Below are 26444 nucleotides of genomic sequence, written 5' to 3' on the forward strand. Positions count from 1 at the left end.
TTACACCACAGGAACCAATTCCCCTGGCAATATTTCAGAGCACTGTGGGGATTCTGAGTGAGAAGCAGAGATAATATATTAGACTTTCCTGACACATACAAGATATTTTTTTTAAACCAGGCATAGATTTTTAGTAACTTAAATTTTCTGGTCACACGAGTAAGCTTCTATGATACTCAATTATATTAATTATATAATAATTAATACTGGCTAATAATTAATTATATTAATTCTGATATTAATGTGTTAGAATCACTATATTAATTCTTAAGCAGAAGGCAAAGAGAGCATACTCAAGTCTCAATGGCAAAAAATTGGAAAGAGAGATGAGTAATAAAAGAGTAGGTTCAGGTTAGCAGGAAAATAAGCTATAGAACAGGAATTTTCTAAAACTGTAGGTTTTCATTTTGGTATAGCAATGTAAACTTGTTTTCCCTTGCATTTAAAAAATTTATAAAGAGTAACCTTGGCCAAGATATTTTCCTTGTTACTACCGAACTAGCTTTTTCTTAGAAAATGCTATGAGATAGAAGGAGACCCAGAACAGGGGCTGCTTAGCTACCAATGAATTTCTCCTTGCTCAGTTCCATTTATTTAAGTGTAAAACAATTTTTATTCTTACATTAAGCATATCCACACAAAGAGTGAAGCATTATAAAATAAACTTTGAAATACTTGTTTTTCCCCCTGTTAAACCTGCACAAACTGATTTTTCTAAAATTTGAGACAGAATGCTTATGGTAATGATGTCTATAATACCTGGTGCTGCTTTTATTAGAAGCTGAGTTAGTTCTTTGTACTTCAATCAGTCCATTCCAGTTGCCTGGAAACATGATTTTCTCCCCCAGCAGTGAACTGTAAAGCACTGAAGAATTCTGCATATGTCCATGCAGTTGTATTGCATCAAAAAATGAACTATCTCTCCGTAAATATGCTAAACCAAAACTGAACATAGTGGGTAGACAAAATTGCAGAGTTCCAATAATGATTCAAAACCATTTTGATTTCTTCTGATTTTATTCAATGTGCCTTGTATACTATCTTTAGTATAAGTGATTAAAAAATTGTCTGTTAAATGCCACTTAAAATCACATGGCTTTGTTTCATAGAATTAACAAGTGTTTGAACATGTTGATTAAACATATTGACTTAACACAATGCTCAGTGTTTTTGAATGTGGAAAGTATTCACTTATGGAAAATTAATTTGTATATGTATACACATGTTTATGTATACATAATAGCAAAAACTGAGAAACATTTCCTTTTAGACCAAGAACAAGATAAAGATGCACATTATTACCATTTTTGTTTAGTGTGGTACTAGACATCCCAGCTACTGTATAAGTCAAGAAAAAGACAAAAATGTTTGGAAATGAAGAAAAAATGATTATTTATAGATGGTATGATTTTAATTTCTTCTAAATATTTATATAGACAGATATGTTGTTATGATTAATATTTTAGCAAGATCATCATTGTTAGTATTTCTTTTTGTTAATGGAATTGTTTTCTATCTACACAATTCAATATGGTAGCCATTAGTTCTATTTGCTATTTAAATTAAAATTAACTAACCTAAATTAAATTAAATATTTAATTTAGTCAATTTCTCAGTAGAAGTAGCAACATTGCAATAGCTGAATAGCTACATGCAGCTAGTGGCAACTGTATTGTATATTACATAACTAGATAATTTGCTGTAAATTAAATATTGAATAATCCATATCATTCAATATAATCCACCAAATTACTATCTAAAGAAGAAAAATCACATTATCATGTCAACTGGTGCAGTGAAATCATCTGACAAATATTCATTCACAATAAAAATTATCAGCAAACTGAGAGTATAAGAGAACTTCCTAAACCTGATAAATGGTATCTAGAGTGAAAGCAATCAATAAAGGAAGAAAAGTCTTTTCAACAAATTGTGTTGGAACAATTAGTAATCCACAAGCAAAAAAATGGTGAACCTTGACCTATGAAAGTTGACATAAACTTCATACCTTATATAAAAATTAATAATAGATTTAAAAGTAAACTGCAAAACTATAAAACTTTTAAAAGAAAACATTTATGATGGGGCTGGATAAAAAGTTCCTAGACATAAAACACAATTCATAAAAGAAAATTGATTAATTGGATTTTATCAAATTTATAAATTTTCATTATGTGAAAACTACTCTTAAAAAATGAAAATGCAAACTATTAATACTAACTGGGAAAAATATCTGGAAATTAGATATCTGATAAGGGGCTTGTATAGAGCCTATATAAAGAATACCAAAAAATCAATAATAAAAAAACAAACTATGAAATTAAGAAAATGTACAAAGAACTTGAATAGATACATCAGCAAAGAAGATACAAGAATGACAAATATGGGAATGAAGATGATCAAACTCATTAGACATTAGAAAATTACAAATTAAAGCTCTCAGATACTACTGCATGTTTAATAGAATGTTTAAAAATTAAAAACATGTTGACAATATCAAGTGCTAGTGAGGATGTTGAGCAACAAGAACTCTTATACATCGCTGGTGGGGAATGCAAAATGGTAAAGCCATTCTGAAAACAATTTGGCAGTTTTCTATAAAGTTAAATAAACATTTACAATATGACTTTGTAATCATCCTTTGTGGTATTTATCCTAAAGAAATGAAAATATAGTTCACACAGAAACTCTGCATCAATGTTTATAATATCTCTATTCATAATTTACAAAGACTTGAAATAAACAATCTGTAGAGTATTTGTTCGATGGAATATTACTCAGCCCTCAAAAGCATAAACTATAGAACCTTGCAACAACTTGGGTGAATTTCAAAGGCCTTATGCTGAGTAAGAAAAACCAGCCTCAAAAGGTTAAATAGTATAACATTCCATTTACATGGTATTCTCAAAAGGGTGAATTAGTATAATGCAAAACAGACCATTGGTTGCCAGGGGTAAGGTTTGAGGAGGATGTGACTATAAACACATAGCATGAGGGAGTTTCTTGAGGTGATGAAATTTTTCTGTATCTTATTGTGATGGGAGTTAGACAAATCTGTGTTTAAATTCATAGAACTGTATATCAAAAAAAGAAAATGGTAAATTTTAATATATGATAATTTAAAAATCGATATACATTTTTTAATACTGGCAACACCCAGTTAAAAATATGGTTTAAAAAGATCATTTCAAAATCATGTTTCTGGAAATATAACTAACAGAAAATGTTCAAGTCCTTTAAGAAGAAAATTTTATTTAAAATGTTATATGAAGAGCAAAAGACCAACATGCTAAAACATCTGAAAGGAAGAGAAACATATTGCGGGCTACTATAATAGACATCAAGTCTTATTATAAGGTGAAGATAATGGAAATAATATGGTCTTAATTTTACTCAGTACCACACAAACATATCAGAATAAAAGAATAATGAGCCCAGATAAGAGATCCATGACTATATGGAAACTTGACATGGGCAATACAGATATCAAAACAGTTGGTTATGTATAGAGGCATAGATAAAATTGGATCTCTACCTCACAACATGCACAAGGTCAATTTCAGATTTAAATGTAAGGGGAAAAATTAGAAAAAAATAGAAAGACAATTAGAAGAATGCTTGGGATAGCAAAGGATTTCTTGAATAATATTTTTTTAAGTACAAACAAAAGATAACATGGCTAAATATAATTACATTAAAATTAATAATTTGCTCAGCAAGACACCATAAAGATATTTTAGACAAACCATAGGCTTGTGAATCAACAAAAAATATAGATAATCAATCCACTAGAAAAATAGGCAAAAAGCATGATCACATATAGCACCAAAAAGAAACACAAGTGGCTCAAAAACGAGATGAAAAATTCTCCACCTCCATTAATAATCAGGGAAATGCCATCTAATACCTACCTTCCTGGGAAAAAAAATTGAAGTCTGACAATATTTACTTTTGACAACAATATAGTACTATATGAAATTTCATCCTAGGAATATAAGTTTGTACCAAGACTAAGTCAATATCTAGTAAAACTAAATATGCAGATACTTAATTACCTTGTTCTTCATTCATAAGTGTTGACCCTAGTGAACTCTTACCTATGGACATCAGAACACATGTATAAGAACATTCATGGTAATATTATTAATACGACAACAAAAACAAAGTATAGCCAAAATAAAACTGGAAGCAACCCACATTTACATCTATAGAAGAATTAATAAATTGTATAATGTCCATATAACAGGCTACTATGCAAACAAAGAAAATGAATTTCAGCTTTTTATATATTAATAGCTGAATGAATCAGAACCTCAAGAATAAGGGCCCGGTAACCTTTATTTTAAATCAGACTCCTTGCTAAAGATTCCACATCTATAAAAGTCTCATCAGCATGCAAATTAGTGTCTCTGTGATATAGCTTAGGAGTAAGAGTGTTAAAAACTGAATTTCCATGGTTTTGAAACACTGTGTGGAGGAGTAATCAAATAGATCAGTGGAGAATAATAATTGAATTTCCTCCACCTTGCACAGATCTTCTTTATACTTATAAAAATTCTGGTCTTTGACATCCAATATCTAGATTAGAAACCTAAAGCATAGTGTTTTTAAATGTGTTTAAGTGTCTGGCACTGTTTCAAGAAATTAGTTTTTCTACTTCATTACATTTTCCAAGTAGGTGAATTTCAACTATTTAACCTTTCTGGATGAAAACAGAAAGTATTATGAATATTAGTAGAGCTTGAGGGAAAAGTGAATTTACACAAAAGGACAACTTACTCCATTTATGTTTTCATTCATGCATCAGCAACAACAAAAAAGCATTATCACTTGCCTTTTGTGGACTATCCTATGTATGCTAGGGTATCTTGTAAGTAATGAAGCATTCTGTTAAACAATTTACAGCAATTTATTGCAATGCTCATTATAAATTGTAGAGAGTGCCAAAGAAATACCCCTTTCTTTGAAGAACATAGTATTTATTATGGTAAAAAAAAGACATGTAAGTAATTTCTATAACTGTTTAAAAAAAAACCTAAAGTGATCTACAGAATTGATGCAATCCCCATCAAAATACCACCAGCATTCTTTACAGATCTAGAAAAAATAATTCTTCACTTTGTATGGAACCAGAAAAAAGCCCTGTATAGCCAAAGCAATCTTAAGTAAAAAGAACAAACTGGGAGGCAATAGTCTTCCTGACTTCAAGCTGTATTGTAAAACAATAATAGTTAAATCAGCCTGGCACTGGCACCAGAACAGAAGCATCAATATCTGGCATAGATCTGAGATACCAGAGATGAAACCTTCACTATACAGTAACCTAATCTTTGATAAAGCAGACAAAATATACAATGGGGAAAAGAATCTCTCTTCGATAAATGGTGCTGGGAAAACTGGTTAACTACATGCAGAAGATTGAACCAGGATCCCTACCTCTCACCTCTCACAAAAATTTACTCAAGATGGTTAACAGACTTTAACCTAAGGCATGAAACCTTAAGAATCCTAGAAGAAGATGTTGGGAAAACCCTATCAGACATTGGTCTAGGCAAAGAATTTTTGAGGAAGACCCCCAAGGTAATCACCACAGCAGCAAAAATAAACAAGTGGGATCTGATCAAATTAAAAAGTTTCTTCACAGCCAAGGAAACTATCAGTAGAGCAAATAGACAACTCACAGAACGGGAGAATATATTTGCTCTCTACACTTTTGATAAAAGTCTAATAACAAAAATCTATCTAGAACTTGAAAGAATTAACAAGAAAAAAATCAAACAACCTCATCAAGAAATGGGCAACAGAGATGAACAGAAACTTCTCCAAAGAAGACAGAATAATGGCCTGCAAACATATAAAAATGTGCTCAACATCTCTAATCATCAGAGAAATGCAAATCAAAAACACAATGAGATACCACCTAACCCCAGCGAGAATGGCCTGTATCAAAAAATCCCCAAAACAACAAATGCTGGCGAGGATGTGGAGAGACAGGAACACTCTTACACTGGTGGTGGGACTGCAAATTAGTGCAACCTTTGTGGAAAAGAATCTGGAGATACCTCAAACAGCTATATATAGAAATACCATTCGACCTTGCAATAGCATTGTAGGGCATCTACCCCAAAGAGCATAAGACATTTTATTATAAAGACATCTGTACCTGAATGTTTATCGCAGCACAATTCACTATTGCAAAGTCATGGAAACAACCCAAGTGCCCATCAATTCAGGAGAGGATAATTAAAAGTTGGTGTATGCTCACAATGGAATATTACTTAATTCTAAGAAACGACAGTGAGCTAGGACCATTTATGCTATCCTGGATTAAGCTTAAGCCTGTTATCCAAAGTGAGGTGGCACAAGACCAGGAAAATGGGCTCCACATCTACTTGCCATCAAATTGATACTGACTGATTAAAATTATGGTGCTCAAATGGTGGTAGTACTCACCAGGGATTTGGGGAGGGAGACCCACATCCTAGGGATGTGGTGAGCATTGTAGGGGGGAAGGGAATGCCTCTAACCCTTCTTAGGGAGAGGCAAAGATGTATAAGGTAATGAAAATGCCAAAAAAAAAAAAAATCTTTTATCAGGTGGTGGGCAGGTGGGGGGGAGGGGAAGGGTGTGTACTTACATAACGGGTATGGTGCGCACCACCTGGGTGTTAGACACGCTTGAAGCTCTGGCAGGGGAGGAGGGTGGCAGGGGCAATATATGTAACCCTAAAAATATCTGTACCCCTATAATATAATGAAATAAAAGACAAAAAAAAAGAAGCCTAATGAATAAAGCATGTGAATTATGAGGGCTATAGTTAGTTATAACCCTGCAGGAAGTCTTCATGTAAACGTGATGTGCCTTTGAATGAAAGCTTGATTCTTAGGGAAAGAGACAGGCATATTCTAGAGAAACTAGAATGTGCATGTGGAGGTGTGTAAAAGGATGTTTATTACAGCAAAAAAAAAAAAAAAGAAACAGGAAAGAAAAATGAAAAAAAATTACAACAATATAAATACCAATTTACAAGGATATGGATAAGTAAATGCATTAATATAATGGAATAAGACTCTAATACATAAAATAAATAAATTAGATTTATATCTAATATCGTGGAATAAGTAATTAAAACAGTGTTAAGAAAAAGGTAAGTTTCAGAATAATACATACGATTTATGTTGCTTATTTTAAAATTCATGTATACATACATATAAAATAGATTGAGAGAAAGCTCACTAAATTCATTATAGTGGTTGCCTCATAGAAGGTAGGAAAATGAAAATGAAGATAAGGATTAAGTGAAATCAAATTTTCTAGTATTTATTATTTCTTGAAAACAACTTGAAAGGATAACAAAATATTTGGAGGTAAGTTTTTGTGGTTTGCATGGGAATTTGTGATATTATTCTTTAGTCCCTTTAGTGGTAATTTATACTCTTTTCCTACATAAAAATAAATTTAAAAAAAGAAACAAGAAATGGAATTAACCTTATCAAGTGGACCTAGTATTCATTTGATCATTACAGGTATGTGGAATGGATTTAAACTTGCATCGTTTGTCTTTCTAGGTAAATGTTACTCGTGAAGACTCACCAAGTGAAGACCCAATCTTTCTCAGAACTTTAGGAAAAGGAGACTGGTTTGGAGAGAAAGCCTTGCAGGGGTAAGTACACCACATGTCACACAGTTTTTGTTTGAGTACTGCATAAGTTCTTGTCTTACATTTTGAGCTCCTAGCAAAACAGACTTTTTATTTAGTGCTTATCCTAATATCAGATACAGGCCCGTAATGATCGTGTTTATTTATTTTGAACTGGACTTGTAATCGATTTAGATAGGCTGTGGGACTAATTAATTTCTAATAAATCATTGTTTTATTAATTGGAAAATTTTTCAGCTCTGTTTTCCTTAACTGCACTCTCGGTAATGGCTTCAAATGAGAGGGATAAGTTTCTGCTAAACTGCTTTGTACAACAATTTTCCTCCAAATTGTAGGAAGATGGTTGCTTGACAATTTTGAAATCTCTAAACCTGACTATACAAACAATGGATCAAAAAGCAGTGAAACCTTTCCAGGGTTCATCTTTGGGTGGTTGTAGTCATTGCTGTTATGGTGGTGGAGACAAAGGAGGAAGGGGAAGTGGGAGTAGTGCCTCTCTGGATTCTCCATGGCTGGGCTCTGAAGGATGGACTAGTTGAGGTGTACTTCAACACTGTTTATACTCTACTTGTAAACAACACCTTTAGAAGCAACCACTTGGGATTTCTTCCCATATATTATGGAAGAAAAACCGAGTTGACCTTGTATCATTCATTTTACAGAATATATAACAAATGTATTTGGATATCCTACTCTTGTTTTCCAATAAGCGACATATCTCAATTATCAGAAAATATAGATGAGGCTTTTTGAAGTTCAGTGCTATATGTATACATGATAATTGAGTACGAAATAACCAGTAAACACTTTTATACCAAATTCCAGATGCAGGAGTGTCTGTTAGGGAGGAACAAAATTTACTCCAAAAACATGGAAACAATCAGTTTTGCTTCCATTTCAAGTTGTGCCTTCATTTTTAAAAATTACATTATAAGCATTTTGCTTACAAGTACTTTGAAGAAATAATTTAGGACGTTTTTATTTTTTAAAGTCACAATCAGGTGGCAGCTTTTATTTTCTTCCTTATTTCACAACTACAGAAATGAAACAAAGATATCCTGATAACTCATTTACTCAACCCCTATTACCTTATGAAAATTCAGAACTACATGCACTCAATTTTCCTTTTTTCTTTTACTGAGTTCATTTTATCCTTATCTGATGAACATGTACTTGCCATTAGATTTATTTCAATGTCAAAAGTTGTATTTATTTCAATGTCAAAAGAAATAGCATGTTTGTTGTAGGTCTGCAAAAGAATGCAATAAGCATTATCATCTTAGCATAAACTATACAAATGTATCATTTGTACCTTCATCTTTCTTTCCTTTGATTATTGAATGTGTAGAGGATTCTATAGAATAATGTCACCTGATTTCATTGGTGCAAGATTAAATGCCTCTGTGAAAAATACTGTAATTTCCAACAGAGCCATAGAACCAGAAGCATTCACAATCATTTTGGATTAAGGTCATGAGTGGAATGCCAGAAAATAAGACATAATTTAGAATCAAAAGATCTTCTTTTGTGGTTTATTGTCACTGAATTTGATGCCAATTAAAGAAGACTTTCATGGTAAAAAATAACTACCTAAAATGTGTCCCAAGAAGTGACCTTGAGGATGTAGTTTATGGAAAAGTTGCCAAATTTGGCTCTTATATAAACATTAAAGATAATGGCCCTTAAGCTAGATTGAATCCTTTCTAGAATATGATTATTCTTGTGAATGGTCTGGTGTCAAGACTTTCTGTTGAGTCCTCTTCACTGGCCTTCTCCTATAGCCTACAAAATAATCATCAGCCCACCTCCCTCTCTTCATCTACCCCCACCATTTCTATTCACATCCACTCCCATCTCTTTCTTATGCCCTTCACTCTCATTCTTCTAACTACTACACCTGGTTTTAATAGTCCACTGTAAGTGTCCTCTTAAATGTCACTGGAGATTTGCTATTTACCTCTTAGAATGGTCTTTCTTTTTTGTCTTCATTCAACTTCACTTCTCAGCCACAATTTTATTTTACTTTATTTGTACATATTCATGGGGAACACATGCAGTTTTGCTACATTAAAATATTGCATTGTCAGCCACAATTTTACATTGTTGAACACCCCTTCCTTCTTTAAATTCCTCACACTTTAAGACCCTTTACATTATTGGCCCTCTTTAGAATGTTTTATTGCATTTCCTAAAATTTGACAATATTTTTCCCTCAATCTCTCTATTACATTCATTTTGGTAAGCTCCTCCAGAACTATGGCTGCATATAACTTTAATAAAAAGAAGTCTCAAATGTTTATATTCTGATTTGAGTCCAGCATCGAGCACTTATCATATATTTCACATATGTGTTGAATGAGTGAATAAATGAATGAGCAAATGAACCTCTCTAAGGATGCTCTATCTTGCAATCCCTTCTGCCATTGAACAGCTTTACTTCTTGAATTTTCTTTTTGGTTCACAAGGGGTTATGAGCTCACTTGACCAGAGGGGGCAGCCTAGTAAAGTAAATGAGTAAAATAAGGTACTTAAAGGAGGTGGCAAACTGGAGAGCCCATGTAATGAGGACAGCAATTACTGCACTCCAGTAAGGAGTTACTGAACTTCTTATTCTACAAGAGTGTGACGTCAGATTTTTATGAAAAGCAGGAAACTAGATTTAAAAACAAAATTAGACTTGAAGATGGCTGACTAGAGACACCAGCTGTCAGATCCTCTCAGAAGAAGGAAAAGTTTTAGATGAAAAAGAAACAAACAGACACACAAACATAGATCAGGTGTAATTCTGAGGGAAAAATGCAGAACTTACCAGAGATTCTACCAGAAGAAATTGCAGACCAGAACAAGAAGGAGCAAAATATTGTCAGAGATCAACTCTTGAGGGGTTGGAGTCCAGTGAAAAGGGAAGATGGAGTGGTTTCTTTCTCCCTTCCTCATATCTCTGGCAATAAACAGGCTCCCGAGCTACTGGAGAGCCTTTCTACCCTCATGAGCCCCAAAGCTGCTGCCACCAGTGAACTGGGAGCTTCTTTTTTTTTTTTAATTTCCTTCTTTTCCAGTGACCCTCTCTATGGCAATTGGGAGCTTCTTGAAGAGCAATCACCAGCCTGCCAGCTCCCTTGGGGTCACTTCCCATCACCGCAGACCCAAGCCAAGACACCAGTTACCATATTGCTTCTCCACTCACTATGCAACTATTCCCTCCTCAGGTGACTTGAGTCCCTCAAGTGTTTGTTGTGCTTTATCCCACACAAACATTTCCCAACTCCTGCCCAGACTACAGGAGCCACAAAGGGCTTGTGGGTCCTGGGATGTCTGTGTGACCCCAGAGCCTGGACATTCTGAGTGGACTGCCTTCCAGAAAGAAGGACTGAGTTGACAAGAGTGCTAGCTTTCCTCCATTCAGATTCTTTTTCTCTCCTCCCCCTCCCCTGTCCATGGCTACCAAGAGAGGCCATTGAGCCAGGGCTCTCAGGAGTGGCTGCTTCCCCTCCATTGTTGAATCTACTACACTGAGGCCTCTACAGAGAGTGAGACTCAAACCTTTCCTCTTAAAGACCTGCAGCACACTAAGGGGTACTCTGACTATGATATCCCTACTCACCAGCCCTCTTTGGTGCTGCTTGCCTGGCTGCTCCATCAGAGCAGGACACACCCTGAAGCAGAGGGACATCAAACCTCTTTGAGCATCCCATAGGCAACTTGAGACAAGCACACTTCTCCCTGGCATGGTCATAGATTGATCTTCAGGGACCTAGTGACAGACCCCATACCCCCAGGACTCATATTGCTTAGGGCCATGGAGGGAAGATTTGTGAACTTATCTCAAGAGGTGAGGGGGCCCACGTGGGCAGGACTCAAAAGAGAGCACAGTGTAGGTCCAGCCACAACACACTCATGGAGCACCCTTCCCCCAAGAGGAAAACCATGCCTCTCAGTACAGGGCTAGATCCTGGACAGGGAAGCTCCCATCCTGAAGTGTCATTGCTGGGGAGCTCAGCTAGTTTAGCTCCTGCATACTGGCAGATTTTGGAGGTAGACCATGGAGCAGAGGAGGGGGGGAGAAGAGCAAAACTTGCTCCTGACAGCTAGATTGTGAATCTCAGAAAACTACTCCCCCACAAGTAGACTTTCTGGCTGGGTGGAGCCACTTCAGTTTCTCCCTGGTGGCTATCCCCAGAAGAATAGAACTGGACTTTTGACCCCTTCTGAAACAACTACCTTACAAACTTTTGTGGAGCCAGGCTCAGCCAACCCAGCCCTGCTTAGCCTCACTCCTCCACCTGGAAAACCAACTCAAAGAAACCAGAAAAACAATTCAGGAAGTGAATGACAAATTCACTAAAGAGACTGACATATTAAAAACAAAAAATAGAAGTTCTGGAAGTGAAAATTTCAAATAAATAAATATAAAACACAGTGGAAAGTTTTAAGAATAGACTAGCCAGGCAGAATAAAAAATCTCAGAGATTGAAGAAAACTCTTTGGAATTAACTCAGTTAGTAAAAAATAAAGAACAAAGAATTAAGAGGAATGAACAAAGTCTACAAAAAAATATGAGACTATGTAAAATGGTCAAATATAAGAATGATAGATATCCATGAGGGTGAAGAAGAAAATGAACAAGGGTTAGAAAATCTATTTGAGGGAATAATTGAGGAAAACTTCCCTGATCTTGCTAGAGATTTAGATATCCAGGTACGAGAAGCTCAATGAACACCTGGGAGATTCATTGCATAGAGGCAATCACTAAGACACATAGTCATCAGACTGGCCAAAATCAACATGAAGGAGGAACTTCTGTGTGAGCCATGAGGTGAAAACATCAAGTAACTTACAAAGGAAAACCCATAAAGCTAATGGCATACTTCTCAATGGATACCTTTTAAGCAAGAAAGGATTGGGGCCCTGTCTTCAATCTTCTTAAACAAAACAATTCCCAACCTAGAATTTGGTATCCTGCAAAACTAAGTATTATATATGAAAGAGAAATAAAGAATTTTCCAGATAAGCATACACTGAAGGAATTTGTCAAGATCAGACCTGCCTTGTAGGAAATATTCAGAACTGCATTATACATGGATAAGCACAATAGACATCATCAGTGTAAAGACTACTCAAAAACTAAAGTTAAGAGCACATATAATATAATATAATAGCACAAGAGGTAAAATAAAGCAATAAGGTATTACCCAGCAGGATGAACAGAACAGCATCCCACATATCAATTCTATCAGTCAATGTGAGTGGTCTGAATCCCCACTCAAGAGAAAGGCTGCCTGAATGGATGAAAAAATACAACCTAATTATATACTGTCTCCAGGAAACACAACTAACCCACAAGGACTCATGCAGATTTTAGGTGAAAGGAAGGAGGAAAATGTTCCATGCAAATGGAAACTTAGAGAAAGCAAGTGCAGCCATTCTTATGTCAGATAAAATTGACTTTAAATCAATAATAGTAAAGAAAGACAAAGGTGGTAATTATATAATAGTAAAGGGAGCAATTCAACAAGAGGATATAACAATCCAAAATATTTATGCACCTAACACAGGAGCACCCAGATTCATAAAGCAAATTTTACTGTATCTAAGCAAAGAGATAAACGGCAGTATCATATTGCTATGGACAGCCCACTGACAGAACTGGACAGATCATCCAAGCAGATAATAAATAAGGAAGCACTGGACTTAAATGGGACTCTAGAACAAATGGGCTTAACTGACATTTACAGAACATTTTACCTCAAAACTACTGAATATACATTTTTTTCATCAGCACATGGAACATTCTCCAAGACTGATCATATTTTAGGCCATAAAACAAGTCTCAAAAAATTCAAAAAAATAGAAATCATGCCATTTGTTTTCTTAGACCACAGTGTAATAAAACTAGAAGTCAACTCCAAGAAAAACACTCAATTCTACACAAAGTCATGGAAATTAGACAACTTGCTGCTGAATGATTATTGGGTATATAATGAAATTAAGATGGAAATCAAAAGATTTCTCGAACTGAATGACAAAAGGAACACAAGCTATCAAAATCTATGGGGTTTAGCAAAAGTAGTCCTAAGGGGAAAATTCATAGTCTTAAATACCTACATTAAAGAGACAGAAAAATCACAAATTAACAACCTAATGGCACATCTGAAGGAACTATAAAAGGAACAGCAGACCAAACCCAAAGACAGCATAAGAAAAGAAATAACTAAGGTCAGAACAGAACTAAATGAAATGGCAAACAAAACAAAAAAAAAATAAATAAAAATACATGAATGGTAATTTTAGTAACTTGATTAAAAAAAACCTCTCTGAGTCAACAAACCATTTTTGTAAACTGCCATTTTGCAATTCCCATCAATCAGATATTCTTTTTTAAAAACTCTGTACCTAGCTTCAAATGAAGGAAGCCTGTTAAGTTAACCCATCTTGGTCATTTTCTTTTATTGACTTCTTGACATTTTAACATTTTGATGTCTTATGTCTGTAACTTGTTTTTCACTTTGTATGCCTATGTACTTTTTTGATCTTTTTTTTGAATTTCAATGTTTCACAGAAGACATTCCAAGTTTTCACAAATCAAATTGATTTGTTCCACTTGTTTCTTTCTAAATAACTTGGAAATTGATATAACTTCAGTATATAAAATCTTCTGGGCAACTTGTATATATCCTTTGGGTAATAGCTATGCTTGTCTTCAAACTATATGATTTTTTATACTTGGAATAAAAATTTTATATTCAGCATTCTCTATGTGTACATGATGCTGCATTTTAGATTATGGTTTTCTCACAAATAAAATTTTTATGTACTGGGACTTTTTGTTTTATTCTCCTGAGGTTGTTCAGCAGATCATTAAAATATTGATAAATTGCTGATCGATGAAATGAACACGTCCTTGACCATTCTTTTTAAATTTGAGAGCGCCTAAATCCTAGTATGATTAATCATACTGTAGAAAATTGAATGACATTGCTGAAATGCGAACTGAATACCCTGACTCCAAAATCCAGCCTCCAAACCACTATACAGTTCTGTCTCTAGAAGTAACAAGCTTTATTTTCTTGTTGGCTAGAGGCAGTAGTCACAAATCTAGCCATCTTATAATCTATATCATCAACATCCATTAACTAATAGCATCACATTACTAAAAATTAGTCACTTATTCTTTTACTTGAGCAGTCTACATAAAACAAATTATGCAGTATTTCTTAGTTCAAGCATTTTTTGTTGTTGTTGTTGTTGTAATAGTGGTTTGTCCATAACAGAGAAAGGGCAAAATGTTTTACTTTATACAGAAGTACTCCCTATATACATGAAAACTAAAGTTGTGTTTAAGAGAAATTACTTCAGATTTAGTCTAATAACTCATTAAGTCAATCCATTTACATTTTTACTTGCCATTGCTTCAAGATCTCTACTTGACTTGAAACCATATAAAGAAGATGTAAGCATCAGATGATGGCAAATTATAAGCCAAACATCCACTTTGCACATTCAAGAATGGCAAATATTTAAGACCAGGTTGAACCCAAGAGAGATGTGATTGAGCTCCCACTCACCACCACTCCCCTTTTGTGAGTGTTCAGCATAGCATATGGTTAAGAGTTCCAGCTCAGAAATCAGATTGCCTGGATTGGAATCTACTCTTTCAGTTACTAATTATCAATATTAGACTCTGAGAGTATTTCCTTTTACATGAAATGGAGACTATGATTATACCTAACTTTTTGGGTTGTTGTAAGGATTAATCAAGGGGATACTTGTTAAGCATTTCAGTGTGTGCCTAGAATTTAGCTTAGTGCCCCCAGAAGTTAGCTGTTATCACACTCCCACCATCATCTTCATCTTCAACATCATCACCATCATTATCTCCATTCCCAAGAATGGTCTGCTCTTTCTTGACTAAAATTTAGAGCACTTGGTATAATTGACATAGCATAAGATTTTGAGTCAACCACTCACTGGTTATATAACTTCAACCAAGCCAGTTAACTTCTCTGCATCTCCTCCCTTTCTGAATCTGTAAATTAAGCCAATTGAACTAGATGATCTATAAGTGTCCTTAGGTCACAGCCTCTGATTCTCCGAGATTTGGCCTCTTTACAACTGGAACACACCCGTGAATGCCAAATGCATCCCTGAGGCTCCCTGTTAAATGGTGGCATTTAATAGCAAACCTCCAGGAAATATCCCAGCTGTTGCCTCTCATTCTGAGCAACTATGCCACATGCCAGGCCCTGTCTGTATTAATGCAAAAATGAATAAACCAAAGTCAGTTTAATAGTTTTCAGTGTTAGAAATTGGCATTTCCCTGTAGTTCATGATGCCAGCTTAAAAAAAAAAATAGAAAAGAAAGAAAAAGAAAAAAAAGAGGCGGAAGTCTGTATTTCTCTGGCTTCTCCCCTCATAGACTGTTCTGAACTTGGGAAAGCTAATTAACATTTCTGAATCTGCTTCTTGTTTTTAAGGTGCATTTTTTTCTCTTAAAAATGAATATATGGAAATAACCTAAGTGTCCAACAACACATGAGTGGATTAATAAAATGTGGTATATGTATACCATGGAATTCTACCTGGCCACAAAAAGCAATGGTGATCTAGCATCTCTTGTACTATCCTGGATAGAGCTGGAGCCCATTCTACTGAGTGAAATATCACAAGAATGGAAAAACAAGCACCACATGTACTCACCATCAAATTGGTATTAACTGATCAATACTTATGTGCACGTATAGTAGTAACATTCATCGGGTGTCAGGCAGGTGGGAGGTGGGAGGCAGAGGGATTGGTATATTCACACCTAATGGGTGTAGTGTGCATCGTCCGGGGGATGGACATGCTTAGAGCTCTGACTCAGGTGGGGCAAAGGCTATATATATAACTTAAACATTTGTACCCCTGTAATATGCTGAAATAAAATAAAAAATAACAAAATCTAGCACAGAAAATAAGATTACAAACACTAGATATGGCATTTTAATATTTTGACATATTTGATAATTATTCATCTATTTACTTTGAAATGAAACATTATAGATACAATGTAAGTCTCTTTTGTATCCTCCCCCTGTACTGCCATCCTTCCTAATATCACTATTTTGAAGGTGATTGTATGCATCCTCATTGTTCATGTGTCTATTCTTTTTTTAAAATATATTTCAGCATATTATGGGGGTATAAGTGTTAAGGTTATGTATATTGCCCATGTCCCCTCTTCCCCCTCGAGTCAAAGCTTCAAGCTCCAAACGTTACTCATCTCACTCATTATGTTTGTATATACCCATCCACTCCTCCCCTCTCCCATTCGCTCGACACCCAATAAATGTTATTCCTATGTGTCCACTTAGGTGTTGATCTGTTAATACCAATTTGCTGGTGAGTACATGTGGTGCTTGTTTTTCCATTCTTGAGATACTTCACTTAGTAGAATGGGTTTCAGCTCTATCCAGGAAAATACAAGAGGGGCTATATCACCATTGTTTCTTAAACCTGAATAGTACTCCATGTGTCTATTCTTTATCGTGTATACATATATTCATAGACATAAGTAAGCTTATTTTATTTGTGTTTAAAATTTTATACAGGTGAAATCTTATTCTGTTTTATTCTGGGTCAGTATATCATTTTTACTTTTTTTCTGCTGCCATATTCATTGTACTTTTATCATTCTTTGTTTTAAAAGAAACATCCTACTCATCTTCTATGTAGATTTCTAGTACATAGTTCCACATGGTTGGTAAATCTCCAAGTATGAAACATTATTATTATTGTGTCTATTAAGACACAATTGAAATCTACTTATTTAGGTTTATTGTTTATCAATTACTTTGCCCACTATTGCTTCTTGCACCCCGCTCATTCCTTTTAGGTTTATTCTTTTGTAATCTTTCAGTGATAATGTTTATACTTTTTTACCTTTGCCTACATGTGAATGAATAGGGGGTTAAGTATAGAGATCTAGGTCAAATTTCATTTTTCTTCAGCATTTTAAATATTATCACATTGTTCTAGCATCTGTAGTATGTAGTCAATCAAATCACATTCCCTTACGTAAGCTATCTCTCTAGTAGCTTTCTCTTTGTCTTCTATGTAATGTATTTTTGCTATGATCCATGTAGGTACAGATATGTTTTGTTTACCGTTCATGTAACTTGCTGTGTTTCTTCCTTTTGAAAATGTAGTTTTCCTTAATTCTAGAAAATTCTCAGCATTATCTCTGAATGTTTTCTTTTTTTGGCTTTCTCTCTGCTCTCATTTTAGAATTCTTAGTCATCCTGGTTTAGCCTCCTCACCTTACTACCCTTGCCTTCGTATTTACATTTATATCTTCTATATTTTGCCTGGAAAATGATAAGTGTTCAGTAAATGTTAGCAGTTGTCATTGTTATCATTGGTCTCTGTAGTGTTCTGTGCCACATTTGTAATGGGATCTGGGCAGAGTCTTTCAAACCTTCATGCAATTCGCTCCTTCTCCCTTCGATTGTATCAAGTCTTCACCACTCAATAGATTCCACTGACTATTTTATAAAAGTATTTTTAGAATTTCTATTTGGCACACCATGGTGGTTGGGAGAGGGAGCTCTAAAATGAGACTTTTGGGTTTAAACCCAAGCTCCATCCTTTAAAAGATGTGTGATCTTGTTTTTCTGCACCTCTCTGCTTCAGCTTCATGGTTTGTAAAAGGGGGATAACAGTAATTGCCACAAAGGGTTGAGGTGAATAGTAGGCCAAATAATGTATATAGTGTGTGCGTATATATAGGATGATGCTTGGCAAATACTGTGTTCAGTAAATATTAGCAGTTATCATTGTTATTATATTATCTTTATTTTCAAATATCTTTTATTTCTCACTTTTATCATCTTTCATTGCTTTATCTCTTTATTAATTATTTTATAATGTGAGATTCTTAGAAACTTTCTATTACTTTCACATTTGGACTGCATGTTCTTTCATTTGTCACTTTTGCTGACTCTGTTTCCTTATTGTTTGATTCTTTACAGCTGCTGTGTGGTTTTTGTGTGTGTGTGATTGTTGGTTTTTTTGTGTTTTCAGTTTTACCACATACTCATTTTCAGTGGAGGTAGTGGACGGAGGGACTCCCCTGTGCCCAAGTTACTGGAGTGTCTCTATATACCTATTTCATATATTTCATATTTGCCTCTGCAAGAAGGAGCTTAATGGCCCTGTATCTTGAAGATAAAATAGAAAGAATTCAGATCTCCCAGTTGCAATGCTTGGGTTTCTGTTTTTCTCAGAGAAAGCCTTTTTGACACTTACTTGGGCCAACAGAGAGTTAGTTATTTCTACTGCTAGTACCTTGTGTATGGAAATGCTCCAGGACTGCAGCCTCATGAAAGGCTCAGTGCCAGTCACTGTCTCCCCAGGGCCATTCCCAGACACTCTCACCTGGCGCTAGTGACTCTCCTGCCCAGCTCCAGCTTATATCTCTAACCTTAGGACTCTTCTCTTTTTCCAGTTCCTGAGGCTTTTAGGGATTTTTGTTTTGGTTTGATATTTTTTTTTCTCTTTGGTTTTAGTGAGGATTATAATTAATATGGCTTTTAGTGATGATTATTCTTGTAAGGCTTATAGTGGATAATCTATGTAGAATGTAACACAGTGTCTGGTGGGAATTTTTATTCATGTTGTCCTGGATTTATGGCTAAAGTCCAAAGCCAGAAAACTGCTAATAGTCAGGGCCAGCTTCTTTTTGCAGAAATGATTAGAAAGAGCCAGAATCACTTTAAAAGTATCATGGAAGATGGGAGACAGGGTCTTGGCCTATTGAGGAGAGCAGCATTCATCAAAAGAGGCTGTACTCTCATTTCTCTGGCCTGAGCTTACTTGCCTGTTCAGTATTTACAGACAGACAGACGATTATAACAATGAGTGTGCTAAGTGATATTATGGGAGAAACACAGAGTGCCACAGTAACATTACTGTATTTATATCTTCATCCCAGAACAGATATACAGACCTAGTTTCCTATGGGGCATGTTCACTTAGATATCTCTCCAGTATCTCACATGGCAGTTGGACAAAACTAAACTCATTTTCTCTCCACCCTCAACAAATCTATTTTATCTGTAATATGAAGTTGGTTGCATAAAACATTTTTCTTATTGTTTGAATATACTTAATAATCTCACTTATATTTTAGTGCACACTGTAGACTCAGGTATACTAGTTTTTTATTTAGCTCATTATAATAGGGACCAATTATCAGTAACCCAAAATAATTCAGTGTTGAATAAGTGAGGAAATCGGTGGTTTAGAAAAATTCTGTTAAAAGAAAGATTTATGAAAAGGACTTCTCTTTAAGAAGTGGCTGTGGATCTGTTAACATGAAGGATTGATTATATAAAAGGATGAGATTTTCATAGAAGGTTGGGGATACATCAGAGTGTCTTCGTAGTTTTCCATGAAATGGTTTATTTATCTCTGCTGCCTTAAATATAAGGTCACTTTCAATGGGGAAATTGAGCTACTTATGAAAACAATTCAGTCTCTTCATTGTTATTCTTCAACATGTCATTCAGAAAAATAATTCCCTTCGGGTGCCCCAAGATAAGAAAAAAATAATGTAAATTTGAAAATCTCTTCAAAAACAGATAAAAAATGTTTCATTTGAAGCTAATTTTCTTGTTAATGAACTCAGCTAGTGTTTTGTGTCTCTCTTATTTTGTTCCTCCCAACTCTAAATGATTGCTTCGTAATTTTTTTTATACAGTTGTTAATAAATCATGACTTGTTATAAATCATACTTTGGACAGGCAACAGAGATTTTAATTGGGCAGATTCACTGTCATTATACTAATTACTTCTGATGTCTGTAGCAAATGTTTTAAGGCCCTCTGAATTCTTGCCAAAATAATCTTTGAGTGTAACATTATTTGTGTATTTTGATTAAGACTGTGTTCAGGTGAAATACTCATTTCCAGCTGTATTTGGTCTTGCATAGTTTTCATTCCTTGTTCATAAAATGAAATGGAAGTGGGAGATATTTTAGATAAATATGCTGTGTGATGATTATCTTGCTGTGTATTCTAGGCATTTATAAAAGTATTAATACAAGATTTTTTAAGGATACATCAGTAGTATTTAAAGTGCTTTAAGCCCACTAACTTTTCCAGGGCCATTTTGAAAAATGTCAATAAATAACCATATAAGTTTCCACGATTTAATCAAATAACAAAAAATTAGAAACTGAAATTTAAAAAATGACATTTACAATAGCATCAAAACTAGGAAGTAGTTAGAGATAAATTTGACAAAAGTTGTCCACTGAAAACTACAAACAATTCCAAAAGAAAATTAGAGATACTGTGTTCATGCACCATAAGACTCAGTATTATTTTCCCAAATGATCTATACATTCAGTGGAATCCAATCAAAACTCCAGCAAGCTTTTTCTTGAATTGACAAGCTAATTTAAACATTCATATGGAAATACAAAGAACCTAGAATAGCTAAAACAATTTAGAAAACAAGAACAAAATCGGAAAACTAACCCTTCCTGACTTCAAGATTTATTTTAAAGCTACGGTAACCAAGGCAGTGTGGTATTGTTGTGAAGATAGACAGGTAGATGGATGGAACAGAATAAAGATCCTAGAAATTGACCACACATATATTTCTGTTTTAGTCAGCTTTGCCATAGAGGACAGGTGGCTTAACCAACAGAAATTTATTTTCCCACAGTTCTGCAAACTGGAAGTCTGAGATTAAGATCAGGTTCTGTTGAGTGCCCTCTTCCAGTTCAGACATCCTTTCTTTGTGCTCACATGGTCCTTCCTCACTGTTTGCATGTGGAGAGAAAAAGACTAAAAGCTCTCTGGTATCTCTACTAATTCCATTATGAGCTTCCCACTCTCGTGACCTCTTCTAAACTTAAGTATCTTCCAAAGTCCCTGTCTCCAAATATTATACTGTCATGTTGGGGGTTAAGGCTTCAACATATGAATTTAAGGGGACACAATTCATTCCATAGTATTCACCAACTGATTTTCAACAAAAGTCCAAAGGCAATTCAGTTAAGAAGGTCAATGTTTTCTACAAATAATGTTGACACAATTGAATATTCATTGATTAAAAAAGAAAAATAAAGGAACTTGAATCTCTAACTTACACTATATACAAAAATTAACTTAAAATGGATCATAGAACTATTAGTAAAAGTGAAAACAAAACTATACAATCTTTAGAAAAAAATAAGGGACACATTTTGTAAACTTTGGTTAAATAAAGATATTTTTTTCCAAAACATGATACATAAAAGAAAAAAATATAAATTAGATGTCATTAAAATTAAGAGGTTTTTTTCTTTGAAAGATACTATGAAAAGTAAGAAAAGGCAACCCACAGACGGGGAGAAAATATCTACAAATTATATATTTGAAAAAAGACTGGATTCTAGAATACATACAGAACTCTTAAATATCAATGAGAAAACAAGCAACCCAAGTTTTAAAATGGGCAAATTATTTGAACAAATATTTCACCAATGAAGAGAAACTGGTGGCAAATAAGCCATGTGAATATTTGTTCGACATGATTGGTCATTAAGGAAATGAAAATTAAAACCACAAGTAAATACCACTATACACATATTAGAATGTTGAAAATTAAAAAGATTGACCATACCAAGTATTGGAGAGAATGTGGAACAATTGGAACTTTCATAGGCTGCTGGTGGGAGTATAAAATGTTAACAACCACTTTGGAAAACAGTTTGGCAGTTTTTAAAAAATCTTAAGCATATTACCTACCATCTGACCCAACCATTCCATTTTGAGGTATTTACATGAAACTTGAAAGTTTATGTCCATACAAAGTTTTGCACACAAATGTTCATAGCAGCTTTTTATTTAATAACCCCAAACTTATAACAACCAAAATGTACATAAGCAATGAATGGATAAACAAAGCATGGTATAGCCATACAATGCAGTAGTACTCAGCAATAAAAATTATGAACTATTGATATACATAAGTATCAAAATAATTATTATTTTGAGTATCAAAATAATAATTATTATTATTTTGAGTATCAAAATAATTATTATTAATAATATCAAAATAATAATAAGGGGTGAAAGAAGCCAGATTTAAAAAGAGTATGGGCTGTATTATTCCATTTATACAAAATTCTAGAAAATGGCTACTAATTTATAGTGACAGAAAGCAGATTAGCAGTTACCTGGGTGTGGGAGATGGCAGAAGGCAGGGGTTATAAAGGGGTACTAGAAAATCTTTGGAGATGATTGATATTTCCATTAAATTGATTGTAGTGATAGTAACAAGAATGTCTACAAATGCCAAAAGTTTTAAAATTTTGCACTTTAAACACGTGTAGCTTATCTTATGTGAATTATACTCAGTAAAGTTATTAAAATGTTTTAAAACTCACTAGAAAATCTCTCCCATCATTGCTTTCACTGTTCTCCACACAGGAGGCTCAGAGATCAATATGCTGCTATTATCAGAGCTTCTTTTAATGACGTTATAGTTCTGCAGCTTGTGTTACCCCAGTCACCAATACCACAATGTGTTAGTGATCATTCTGGTAAATGGAATTAGATGACCACAAGTGCAGTAAACCCACTGGCAATGGTACTCATCTTCTACAAAGGCATGGAGTTTTGAACAAGCCAAGTGGTTGATAACTCAAAGCATGCAAGTCAGGATAGGGCAAAAGGGTCTTGTCTTTGGGAGTCAGTGTCTGTGCTTAGTGGTGCTCTCAGCATCAGTTGATGACAGTTTCCTGCTCTCCAGATGGCTGACTGGCTCTCTCCCTATCCACTCAACAACATCTTTGCTTCAGGCTTGCTTCCCATATGGGGAAACATGTTGGTTTGAAAGGAACATTTTTCCACAAACATTCCATAAGAAGAATGCAGATTTTCTACCACCCACATCCATATGCACTTATTTTCCTTAGAAATATGGGTTTGCTATCCTGGAGAAATAATTTCTTTTTCTTTAAGGATTTTAAATTGTATTATCAAGCAAAAGTAGTCAAGAATTATAAAACATTTACCTAAAGTTAATTTTAAGTTATAATTAAAAATAATCATAAATTATTTTTTAAATATATGAGGGAAAGATAAAAGGCATGTTTTCAAACTTACCCCAGAAAAATGAGGATTTGAGATCATGGAAAGTAGCAGGTTTTAGAATCATTCCTCCAACATGGCATGGATATTTCATATCCTTCTAACTTCCTAAATATGTACACTATTCCATACACTACCATGAGCTAACTTGTGATCACCATGTCACTCACTATATGTACCTGACAAGTACTGATGACATTAAGCCAGCTCTCACACCAGAGACTACTATATACCACATTTATCTTTATTACTTTCCATTTTAACTGGTATTTTTACTCAAAAGAATGCTAAATTATTCTGTCACTAGCAACAACAATTTCATTAATTTTCCATTTGCTAAAGCAGAGTGAGTCATTAAGAATTAGAATATAAATCTTACAATTTCTCCTTCTAGCAATGTCTAAATAGCCTGAAAAGTGCTGCTCAGCCAAATGATTTTATTTAAAGTAGCAAGACTATATGTGTTTATGAGAATAGGAAATAATTTTTACTTGATTGATGAGATAGCTTGTATTAGGTCATTATATATGAAATGTCCAATTTTGAATCAAAAGTTTAGTTTATTACATCTCAAACAAGAAGCAGTACAATTAATCAAAGTATGCACATAAACTATTGACACAGTTCTGTCATCTTAATGGTAGCTCGTTTATGCCAGTGGCGAAGAAGCCTGGACAGCGAGTGGCAAGGAAATCACAAAAGGTATTTTTCACAGCTTGTTGAGAATTGAATATTTTTCTTTGCAAGAAGTGGTCCAAAGCCTGGAAGAAGTGGTAGGCAGTTAGTTGGTGCAAGGTTTGGTGAATACAGTGGTTGATGGAGAGTTTCCAAGTCTAGCTTCTGTAGTTAGAGCAGCGTTGTTTGTGTGACATGTGGTTGAGTGTTGTCTTGCAAGAGGATTGGCCTGTCTCTATTGACCAATTTTAGCTGCTTAATTACAAGCATCCTCATCATTTCATCCAATTGGCTGCAGTAGACATCCGCCGTACTGATTGACCGGGTTTCATGAAGCTGTAGTGGATAATAGCAGTGCAGGACCACCAGATATCATTAGCTTTTTTGATGAATATTTGGTCTTGGACTTTGTTTTGGCACTTCATCTTTATCCAACCATTGTGCCAAATGCTTGCAATTGTCAAAAAGAATCCATTTTTCATCACATGTAACAATATGGTACAGAAATGGTTTGCCTTTATGTCGTGACAGCAAAGAAAGGCAAGCTTCAAGACGATTTCTTTTCTGACTCTTGTTTAATTCATGTGGAACCCACCTAGCCAGCTTCTTTGCCTTGCCAATTTGTTTCAAATGGTCCAATATTGTTGCAATAGTAATGTCAAACCTAATTCACATGTAGATTGAGATGGATTTGCTTCCACTACAGCTTTCAGCTCATCATTTACCCACCTTGGTCTCATATCATCCATGTGGTGAAATCTCAAGTTCCTAAAGGATAATCTAGGAAGGAATGTGCAGGTTCCAGGTGAGGATACTCTCCTGACTCCAGTGACTCCTTTTCCTTAGGGGAAAGGCACAGTAGAAGAGGGCCACTGATACCTAAAGCTAAAGCTCAGGCCTTGGAGAGGGGTCCAACTTGCCTGGGCCTAATGTTGTGTTACTTTGATGTACTGGGATATGATGAATAGGAAAACAAATAGAATAGTCAGAGCTACAGGTGAAGAAAAGACCTGGGTTACAGTGGGAAAGGTGACAAAAGAGAGAAAGGAATGAATGTGAGAAATACTGCAGAAGAATAATCAATAAAATTTGGTGTCCAAATAGTAAGAGGGAGGGCTACGACAGAGAGGGGGCTGTAGAGGTTGTCCTTAACTTTCGAGCCTGGGGGACTAGGGAAATGCAGGTGCTCTTAACAGAGGTACTTGTTTGAATAGAAAACAATGCATTTGAGAAAGAAATGAAAATGCCAATAGAGACTACTTTCCCATGGTATTTTCCTGTAAGTACAATATGTCTAACTTAATTCATATGGGATACTCAGAGATTCATAATCTACTCTCTGAACTTTAAAAAGAATATTAAAAATTAAATATTAGGTTATTAAGTATGAAATGTCTGATTTGTTAAAAAGTAGGAGTAGGCTGGTAGGTGGTGAGGGGAGGAAGAACCATCTATTTATTGCATGTGATCATGTTCCAGGGCTGGGCTTGGAAATCTGAAGAATACAACACTTAAAATTTGAATTTAGTCTTACAGATTATTATGGAGGATTTTTAGTGAACTAATACCAGCTGCTGTGACAAGTAAAAACAACAAAGCCCATAAAAACATAAAAGTTCACCCCTTGCAGTTAGGGGGAAAAAGAATGTATTTAATTTTTCAGATGAAAAACATTTCAACTGACTGAATTTATTGTAATGCAACTTGTATTATATGCTGGAAAAATGAAAAGAGAAAAAATATCCAGTACTCAGCCCATCTTCAACTTTTTCTTGGAAAACAGAATACAATACGGTTTTTGAGAACATGAACTCTTCATAGAAACCAGTCATAAATATCAACATGGCATCCTGGCTATAGACCATCAATTCCCATAACAGAAGCATGAATTAATTGCTGGATCAAATGGTAGTTCTACTTATAGTCCTTTTTTTTTTTTTTGTGAGTTACTGAGGTGCTTTGTTTTTTATTTTAGCATATTATGG

At 34.7% G+C, this 26444-nt stretch overlaps 1 protein-coding gene across 2 annotated transcripts in view; it reads left to right on the plus strand.

Annotated features, from left to right (window-relative positions):
• PRKG1 (protein kinase cGMP-dependent 1) overlaps positions 1–26444 on the plus strand; it is a 1210052-nt gene that overhangs the window by 988585 nt on the left and 195023 nt on the right. For both annotated transcript variants that reach the window (XM_012762921.3, XM_012762920.2), the window contains exon 7: positions 7569–7663. In XM_012762921.3, coding sequence (XP_012618375.1) covers positions 7569–7663 — 95 coding nt within the window. The remainder of the gene's footprint in view (positions 1–7568; positions 7664–26444) is intronic.

The sequence above is a fragment of the Microcebus murinus genome, chromosome 14, assembly GCF_040939455.1.
Source record: "Microcebus murinus isolate Inina chromosome 14, M.murinus_Inina_mat1.0, whole genome shotgun sequence".
Classification (NCBI taxonomy): domain Eukaryota; kingdom Metazoa; phylum Chordata; class Mammalia; order Primates; family Cheirogaleidae; genus Microcebus; species Microcebus murinus.